At 36.9% G+C, this 9,588-nt stretch overlaps 2 protein-coding genes across 7 annotated transcripts; one reads left to right on the forward strand and one right to left on the reverse strand.

The window, feature by feature from the left end:
- Window positions 1–3,165: 3,165 nt before the first annotated feature.
- Window positions 3,166–4,734, forward strand: LOC107785460 (signal peptidase complex-like protein DTM1). Its single transcript, XM_016606776.2, has 2 exons — window positions 3,166–3,784; window positions 4,616–4,734. The coding sequence occupies exons 1-2, from the start codon at window positions 3,540–3,542 to the stop codon at window positions 4,722–4,724; spliced, it is 354 nt and encodes a 117-aa protein (XP_016462262.1). The 5' UTR covers window positions 3,166–3,539; the 3' UTR covers window positions 4,725–4,734.
- A 133-nt stretch (window positions 4,735–4,867) lies between these two features.
- On the reverse strand, window positions 4,868–9,201 carry LOC107785458 (putative pentatricopeptide repeat-containing protein At1g77010, mitochondrial). 6 transcript variants are annotated; one of them, XM_075232759.1, is made up of 4 exons: window positions 6,505–9,201; window positions 6,073–6,169; window positions 5,443–5,724; window positions 4,868–5,278 (listed from the first exon to the last, which is right to left on the reverse strand). In XM_075232759.1, exon 1 carries the CDS (start codon window positions 8,619–8,621, stop codon window positions 6,564–6,566), a length of 2,058 nt encoding a protein of 685 aa, XP_075088860.1. In that variant the 5' UTR covers window positions 8,622–9,201; the 3' UTR covers window positions 4,868–5,278; window positions 5,443–5,724; window positions 6,073–6,169; window positions 6,505–6,563. The 6 variants fall into 6 exon arrangements, with proteins under 6 accessions (XP_075088860.1, XP_016462257.1, XP_016462258.1 ...); XM_016606771.2 differs by having other exon boundaries at window positions 6,073–6,195; window positions 6,505–9,200; XM_016606772.2 differs by having other exon boundaries at window positions 5,810–6,195; window positions 6,505–9,200.
- Between the last annotated feature and the right edge of the window lie 387 nt (window positions 9,202–9,588).

The following is a 9,588-nucleotide window of genomic DNA, read 5'->3' on the forward strand; positions in this document are numbered from 1 at the left end:
AAATGAAGAAAAAATGTCTACTTTCTTGGCACCTTCGCACGTACTTACACATTTAAAGTTGTTGATATACATTTCACTTTTAAAAATAAAATAAGGATATATTAGCTGAATATTCTTTGAAATAATTCTTTCTTATACCGTTATTAAAAGCATCTACTATAGGAAAGAATTCAACACAACTTTTAGTTTTCTGTACCGATTTAGTTTTGGTATTTTTCACATCGTTTCTTCACCACAGTAATATTGAGTAATGGGACATGCAATTTTAGGCTTTTTAAAATAAACTAAGTAAACAAACTCATCTAAGACTTAGTAATTTTCTTATTTTCTTTTCCTTTGCTGTTTCTCCCAGCTTCGGATCTTCCCCTTTGCCCTTACAGATATGTTTAATTGTTCTCTTCACAATTTTTGTCCATGTTCCTCCACATATTTCCTTCTCTTCTTCATCATTTGATCATCGAGTTTCTTCAATGAAATTCCTCCTCTATTTTCTTCTGTCACCCTTCCTATTAACTAAAACATGGAGGCTTTGAAGTAGTTTGGCAGATTAACTGAATAGACCCTTTCATGAAAACTTTAATATCAGGGGGGAAAACGGCACATGTTCCATTAACACACCTCTACTCAAATCTGACATATTCTTAAGTTGAAGTTTAACCTTTTAGGCTTAAATGTTGGCTCTGCCGCTTCCCTTGCCCGCTTTAATTATTTGCTTTAGATCTTTCTTCCAATCTCCCTAGCCTCTAAATGCATTATGTTGCATCTCCTTTTCAATGATTTTATTGTCTACTCCTGAAATATTATCTCAAGAAATAAGAAATATAGACATGATGATATTTAGGTAAAAGTTGTCCGTTCAAATTTAACTTCCAAATATACTCCAAAATAAACTCAATCTGTTCAAATTTAACTTCCAAATATACTCCAAAATAAACTCAATACTCTATGATATGTTATCATTTCGTACAACTATTTTTGGACTTGTCGATTTAATTGTTGTGCCTATGCTTGCTTTTCAGTGATCTAGTCAAATGATCTTTAATTTCTCAAATAGTGATAAGAAGAAGAAGTTGCATATAAATATCGAAGACTTAATTACATTAATATGCCTTATGGCCAAAATACTGAAAATCCATGTTACCTACAAAATACTTGGTGAATACAAATTTGGATTAGTTTTCTCAAATGCGTATCTTATGTAACCAACTAACCATGACAAATATTTCTTTAAGAATAAGAAGATGATAAATAAGAAAAAACAGAGGGATTTGAGAACTACTGCAGAACTAAATGGAAATCAGAAGAATCGATATTACCGAATTAGTCAGGATTGTGATTGGCACGAATCAACAAATTGTATTGAACCTTCTCTTGTTCTTTTTTCCAAGTTTTCCTCTTCCAGAGCCTGCTATCAAAATCATTCTATGCCCAAAACATAAATATAACAAATTCAATTTTCAGGTAAAAACCGACCAAAAACCCATGTTGCTATATCAGTTTTCCCCGTGGGTTTAGATTTAATAGTATCAAATGTATTAAGTCACTTCATTATCAGAACAAACCGTTGCATTTCCCAAAAGCAACGGTTACATACGTTACACTTACAAGAATTGATGAAACGTTGTAATTAGTACTAATAGAATCAATTCATGAATAGATGCAGTCATAACATGAATCGTTGGAGTAATACTTATTAAGCTTTAATGTTACAATAGGATATAAATAGGAAAATATAATTAAAAAGTCAAAAAATTGAGAAAAAAGTTAAATAGGATCATTGGTACTGGTTCTGAGTTTTGTCCCCAGCTGAGTCGCCAGAGCTGTCACACCTCCTTTTTCCGCCCCCGCGAGGGGTGAATGAGTTTTTCCAATTAAAGGACAATCGAAACGGGATTTGTTTATTTATTTCAGAGTCGTCACTTGGGAGATTTAGGGTGTCCCAAGTCACCGGTTTAATCCCGAATCGAGGAAAAGAAGGTGACGGGCCTGTTTGGTGTTTGGTGATGGCGGGGAGCTGTGGAGGGTCGTTTGAGCAGTGACGACGAAAGCGAAGCAGCAGGGCTCGTCGGATTTAATGGAGGAAGGAGGCGATGGTCGTTCGGACGTGTAGCTAAACCCATTAGCTAGGGTTGTGGCTCAACCCTAGTGTGGGTAATTGATGGGTGTTGCCTTCTAGTGTTAGATTGACTATGGGTGTTTGCTATTTAGGTTGATTTTATGTTTTAATCTAGAATTGGTGGTTGCAAACACCGATTCAAGCTTTGTGGCAGCCCAAGTTGCACCTTCTCGCGAATGAAATGACAGCCGATATCAATATATTTTGTGCGCTCATGAAACACTGGATTAGCAACAATTTGAATTGCTGACTTACTGTCACATAACAAAGAAACTGGTTGTTGAATATGCACCCCTAACTCCTCAGACAAGCCAGTCACCTATACTATTTTCTATTCCCACATATATATAGAGAGAGATACACTCATCACTTTAAGTTAACTTTACACTACTACCCTACTTCATTCTCACTACTCTTAACACATTTGTAGCTCTCTAACGTAGTTGGTCAATTCAATTATTCTTATTATCAAGAAGAGTGTGAAATGATGCAGTAAAGAGGGGACAACTTACACACACAAAAAAAAATGGAGTGGACGAGTTAGCTACTAACTTAATTTGGATCATAACCGTGATAGTTGTAATGCTAATGAAGATAATGTTCAACAACGAAGAGATGAGATCTGCAAGCTACTACTTAATTTGGACTCTTTAATTAGATGTCTTAGTGTCTTTCAAGCTTAATTCAGGCGAAAGATAAGAAATAACGTTCTAGATATGATTATTGAATTTTCTTGGCCACTTAGGAATCTGGCCCCTAATTTCCGTGACAAAAGAAGATCTGTCAAAGTGATTTAAATTCGGGAAAATAACATTGTATAGCCGCACTCAAAATAATAGCTGAAAGAATATATATATTTAGTGTATTTAACTTGCAAACTATACCATGTAAATCGAAAGTATTGGGGAAATTGTCTAAAATAGGATCAAATTGTTTTTATAGAATTCAGATTAATTGCCAGTTTATTTGGCAGGATAAGAAGTGTACAAATGTAGCAACTCAGAAATGCAGTCGAAATATGCTTTAAATGCAGTCTCAACCAACTCCCTCGTTTAGCTATATCCAGCAATAAACACCCTTTTATCAGCCGGTATGTTCCACAGCAATATCTTATCTCCTCTGTAAAAAATCATCTTCTTCTTCCTCCTCTTATTCTTTGCCTTACGCAATAACTGCAGTGAGAAATACTCAAGACAGAGCTAAAAGTAGTACTTAGTAGAAACACATGTCGCAATTCTGCCTGTTCGGTTAAGCAAGCACTAAAAGGTGATGGTGTAGTGCCAAAGGTTGCTTTACTAAGTAAGATAAGGCAAGAAGCAAGAGCATAGCAATTGCAAGAAAAGCCGACACGCCTTAGCGCAACTGTTTTCTAGCTCGTTACCGTTGTTTTGTGAAAGAAGGGGCGGAGCTTGAAGTATTTAGCATGACGAACAACGAGACCATTTTTCGGGCACCGGTAAGCTGCTTGGCAGCAATTATAGTGTTGATTGGTCTCTACACTCGGTCTTTCGACAAAATGGTGGCGACTTACTTGTTTGGAATGCTGGCTATATGTGCTGTTATTTTACCTGATTGGGAATTCTTCGATCGTAGTGTCTCACATTGGTGCACCCCTGTCACTGTGAATGACTTCACCAACAAATCTCCCGGACCCTTCACTTCTACTAGGTGATACATTCTCCCTTTCTGTTATGTATTCTCTGTAAAAGATAAGTATTATTTTTGCCCTCTAGAGGTACTTATGAAAGTATAAAAATTTTAAACTTATTGGAGTTATAATTTGAGGGCATGCTCAAATTTGATCTGTTAAGTAAGAGATTATGAGTTAATTAATAAAAGATCAATCACTTTACCATGGACCAAATCTGGGGAAAAATTTGAGGCCCATGCATCTGAGATAGGTCCTTGGAAGTGAAGTATGGGTGTGGTCTGATAGTGTTTTCCTTAATATTATTCTCTGTTGCGTAATAACACGTGTTGTTGATTAAATACGATTAAAAAAAATATTGGCCTAAATTAACCCTAAAAGTTTAGTTCTTGGGATTAAGTTAAACTCCGATATCCGTTTCTTATCATGATATTTTTGGTTTATATCTAATATCGAGCCCCAAACATGATGGGGAGGAGGTTTAGAGTATCCCCCTTAGACCCATTTTTATCTTCTTGACATGATATAATAGCCAAACCTAATCATATTCTTGGTTTACTCAAGCCTTGTGCGCGAGGGAGGTGTTAAATATCTTTGGGTTAGAGAATGGGTTATCTCCTTATATATGCTCGGACAATCTTTACCTTATATGCTAGCTCAGAGGGTTGCATTAGGTCCAAATTCCGTTATATGACAACTACAGAACTGTCCACCCTGAAAAAGAGTAAATAGAAATACAAGTTACCCTGCTGCATGACCTCTAAGTTATGATATCACACTTTTTTGCAATTCGATCGAAATTCATTCGCTGTAACACATTTTCTTAACTGCTGAATCTTGACTATCTGCAGGTTTAAATTCTACCCAGTCAGATCGGTGGTTTACGCAATAGTTTATGGATTCGGTCTTTACAGGTGGTGGATTTATATATCAAGCTATAATGAAAGCAAGCAGCAATGAATTGTCATTGTAGCAGCTGTGGCATACTGCATCACATATTAACTCAGAAATCGTCTATGTCCGTCTTACTGTATTGTGTGTGTGTGTGCGTGCGCATCTTCGCCATACAAAAATTGTATGTTCATAATATTTGCATTTCATCCAAATAAAAAGACGTGATATTTGCACTCGTATTTTTCAATTTATTCTGTATGCAACATTATGAAAGTGCTAGGAAACTAGTAGTATCTTTTGAAGTTTGAACAGGGACCATGAATCTCAAGGAAAATCCAGATTTGATTCGGCACTCTAGATTACTAACTCTAACGATTCAGTCAGGATTACATTATTTGGGTTCCTTAGAATCACATAATCCAAGCCAATACACCTCATAACCACCAACGAGCCAAGACCAATATCTTTTGGTTCAGTGCTTCCACAAATTCATCCCAGGTTCTTACAACCTGAAGACAAGAATCTTGCTTTTGTTTTCCAACATCAAATAGATTTTATTCGACTAGATTAGCCACACAAATATCTGTTTTGGCTGCATTGTAGTGTCGAACAGCTCTTACCTGTGAAAGTTATTACAAACCATAAGTAAATATATAGCATCAAGTTCGGTATCCAAAAATAACAATCTAACAACAAAAAACGAATTATTTCTGATCTCCTGTCTTATTTGACTTTCTTAAACAACTGGCAAGTAGAAAGAAAGGGCAGAAACTACAACTCCTACCTGGTAGTTTGCAAGGCCGTTTTGTCCAAGTTCAATCATCTTAAGAGGAATCCCCCATCATTCTACCAGTGAATATTTCCATCCAGTTTAAGAGTTGTCTCTTAAATCTGCGTCAGCATGAATACCTGATACATTCAAGTTTTTAACCATGGCAACACAAGCATCAAAGATCCCTTTAGTATCAGCATCCTTTGAAGGGAATAGGAGCAACAATTACTTGAGTTGCTGCTACTATACGAGGTAAGACCAGGCTTTTATCATCCCCATGATCACTATGCCAATCTGTGATCACACCAGAAAAGAAGCGAAAATTAGCTTGAACACCAAAGTTGAAAACTATAAAGACAGTCTATAAATAGCTCCGTACTCCTAACGTTCTGGTCGTATAGGCCCATGAGTTCTGCGAGACCATAGACTTCTCTCCCTTCTCATTTTATTTTTTTAAACTTTTTGCAAATTTCTGGCCTAAAAAATGTGAAGGAGCACCTTGGATGCCACGGGCAGTATCAGGAATAAAAGCGAGGCGAAGAAAGCCAATAATGAACGACAGATAGAAACACCAAGAATGTTCAGAGAAAACACCGTTAAGAACTGCCAAACCACGTGTATGACTGAAACAGTCTAGGATACCTCAACTGTAGTCGTATTGAGTCCCCCAGCAAATTTCTGAAACTCATGTTTATCTCCCTTGGTGATGGGAACAGCTAAGAACTCCTCATCTATGCATCTAGACAATTCCAAGATTTCAAGAACCTAAAATAGTAATATGATCAATTCTTATAGAAAGATATTAATTCATATGAGCAAATATATTCTACGAGCTTGAACGAAAAAGCTGGAAGCTGACAGCTGCAAGTCTTTTCTGGGCTAAATCAAGGCATCTCAGATTCAAACAGCAAAATCTCGGAAAAGCCCTTCTAAGTTCTAATGGGATGTGCTTAGAAAATAATGCAATAAGAGTAGAAGAAAAACATTGCTACAAGAAGATGCACAAGCCAGAAAGAAGCCAATAAATAGTTTTAACTGATATTAAAGTGGGTGGCTAAAAAATAAAAAACTAACCTCACAGCAGTTCTCCAACTGCTATAATAACTATCTAGACCCCTGAACCTATGCGCTTCTTATATATCACTCCAACTTCGACCATAACTCTTATAGATTTTCTTTTCTATCATCAGCCTCCGGACAAAAGCAGATCTTTCCCAGTCCTCAGATGAAGCAAATATGTTTGATAATTGCACGAAAGCACCTGAATTCTCAGGATCAAGCTCTATAATGCGTTTGGCCACCAGCTCTCCTAGTATCTTATTACCATGAGCTACACATCCTCTCAGAATGGATAACCACATGCTTGAATCTGCCTCAAATGGCATCTTTTCAATTAGCTTTACTGCTTCTTCAGGACATCCTGCTCGTGCATAAAGATCTACCATACAGGAGTAATGTTCAATCCCTGGATCAATGTGGTAATCATAAATCATTGAATAAAACCACCTTTTTCCCTCTTCCAGTAGACCACAATGATCACAGGCAGACAAGACTCCAATAAATGTGATATTTGTTGGCAAAACACCCGCACTTCTCATTTCGCGGAATAGATTTAATGCTTCATTTCCATAACCATTTGTAGCATAACCCATCAACATAGAATTCCAAGAAACCTCGTCGGATTTCATCATTTGTTTAAAGAGCTTCCTGGCATCAGTAACAAAACCACACTTGCAGTAAAGATCAATTAAGGAGGTAGAAATTATTTGATCACAATCAATACCGATCATAACAGCTCTTGCAAAAATCTGTTCACCAAGTTCAACTGATGCAATGCTTGCACAGGCACTGATCACACTTGAAAAACTAAATTTGTCCATCCTAAAATCCAACCTATTCATCCTGCAGAAAAGATCCAGTGCTTCAACTGGACAACCATTTTGACTAAGACCAATTAACATGGAATTCCAAGATATTAAGCTCTTATAGGGCATTGACTCAAATAATTGTCTCGCGTATTCAATTCTGTTGCAACTAAAATAAATGGTAATCATAGAATTTAGCAAGACTGTGTCATGTATTTTGAGTTCATTAAAAACATTGGCAGCTTCGTGAGGACGTCCACATTTAGCATATGTGTCAACTAGAGCACTAGCAACGATAAGGTCATCTAGCAGTCCAAGCTTACAACCATAAGCATGCATTTGCAAACAATTTTTAAGGGAATGTGCACTAGCACATGCATTCAATACACTAGCTAATGTAGAGGAATCCGCTATAACTCCCTCTCTGTGCATCTCCTCAAAAAGCAATAATGCCTCGGACACTTTATCGCTTGCCACATACCCTGCTATCATGGAATTCCATAATACAATACAAGGATCAGTTACAAGATTGAAGATCTTTCTAGCATCATCCATTCTACCACAGTTTGAATATGCTGATATCAATGCTGACAAGGAAAAGTTATCAGGGTTCTGCTTTCTGTTCAAAATGTAACTCGCGCTATCCAAATCACCACCCTTTCCATACATATTAACTAAAGAACTTGCCAGCACAGAATCAACTTCAACTTCATCGACTATAGTACGAGCATGAATTTGCTTCCCTAAATCGACAGCTCTCGTGTCAGCACAAGCCCCTAATGCAGTTGCCAAAACAAACGAATCTATACGTGATGCACCACGCATTTCAAGAAAATCCCAGTCTATAAACTCCTTAAATAAGCATAAAGCCACTCCTGGGAAGCCCGTTTTAGCATACCCATGAATAAGTGAATTCCAAACTATTTCGTTCTTACGTGGCATTTCATGCAAAAGTCTTCTAGCAACACCCAACTCCTCAGCTTTGACAAGGCCAAGAATGACTACATTCCAAGAAAATTCATTCTTGGAAGGCATCGAACGAAACAAGTACAGAGAATTGTTTGTATTTCCCCATTTCATGTACCCTTCAATCATGGTATTCCAAGTGAAGCAATTTCTCTGAGACATTTCGTCGAACAGTAATTTTGCATCGCTTATTTGTCCACACTTAGCGTACATCTGCAGAAGGCGATTGGCTATTGTGAGAGCAGAGTTGAGGATGCCTCTTTTGAGGAAAACAAGATGGAGTTGCTTCCCCTTTGGAAGAGATTGGCGGGTGTTGAATGTATTGAGCAGTCGAGCGCAGGATTGCAAGTCTAGCTCCATCTATGGACATGAGATTCTTTATCATTCTTTCTTCCTTTGGAGGTGCATCAAAATTTTCATCCCAAATACTAATCCTCTCAAAGATGTCATATAAACATCCGAATTTTTTTACGAAAATGTTTACTTTTTGCTTAAACAATTCCAGGTGTGTGTAGTTTTTATGGAAATTCCAGAAATGTGCAAAACAAACTGGGGTAACTGACGGTTAGCAACACGGGTTGAGAGTTAACGGAACGAGCTGACGGGCGTTAAGGGCCAGTTAACTATACATCGCATCAAAAAGTATGCCGGGTACATTCAATAAAGCGACCAGGTTGAGATGCAACGTCGATCACATCGTGTGGGCCATTCTCCTAAAGTAGAGCTTGAAGCAAGAGTCAGAACTTTAGGCAGGACCTCTATCGATAGAAGTAAAGCAGTCATTCATTAATCCCCTCGACATATTAAAGAAAACGGCTGATCCAAACAAATACAGACATAAATATAAAAAAAATACGGCACAGAGCGCCCGCTCTAAAAAGCTGCTTCCAGCATTCGTCCTTTAAATTACCTATCAATCATCCAACACAACCAACTATTCATAAAAGAGAAATGAAAAACGTTAGCTAGCTAGGCTAGCGGGCAGTTCAATCTATTTGTGTACTTGAGTTTGGTCGAAACTCAAACGTACATATTTTGATATTTATTAAAAAAAAATCATAAATATCCCGTAAGCAGTTAAGTAACAAATACAAAGCTGTTTTAAAAATTAAAAAAAAAAATACATAAGCTAGCTACAGTAGTCCTAATAGACAAGGACAATAGTTCAACGAAAAAATACTTCAAAGTTCAATGGCTTTTGAACATTATTTTTATTAAAAGAATGTTTTTTAATTATATCATTGTTCATTTAAACTACTCTTCAAATCAGTTTCTCAACTCCAAAATTTTCTATGTCAAACTAACTTAAAACAACATATCAAATAAT

Source organism: Nicotiana tabacum, chromosome 16, assembly GCF_000715075.1.
Source record: "Nicotiana tabacum cultivar K326 chromosome 16, ASM71507v2, whole genome shotgun sequence".
NCBI lineage: Eukaryota > Viridiplantae > Streptophyta > Magnoliopsida > Solanales > Solanaceae > Nicotiana > Nicotiana tabacum.

Excerpts from the sequence above, each read along its gene's own strand:
- LOC107785460 (XM_016606776.2), top strand. The coding sequence starts at position 3,540 with ATGACGAACAACGAGACCATTTTTCGGGCACCGGTAAGCTGCTTGGCA. Across the intron at positions 3,785-4,615 it reads GGACCCTTCACTTCTACTAG|GTTTAAATTCTACCCAGTCA; the intron begins GTGATACATTCT and ends GACTATCTGCAG.
- LOC107785458 (XM_075232759.1), bottom strand. The coding sequence starts at position 8,621 with ATGGAGCTAGACTTGCAATCCTGCGCTCGACTGCTCAATACATTCAAC.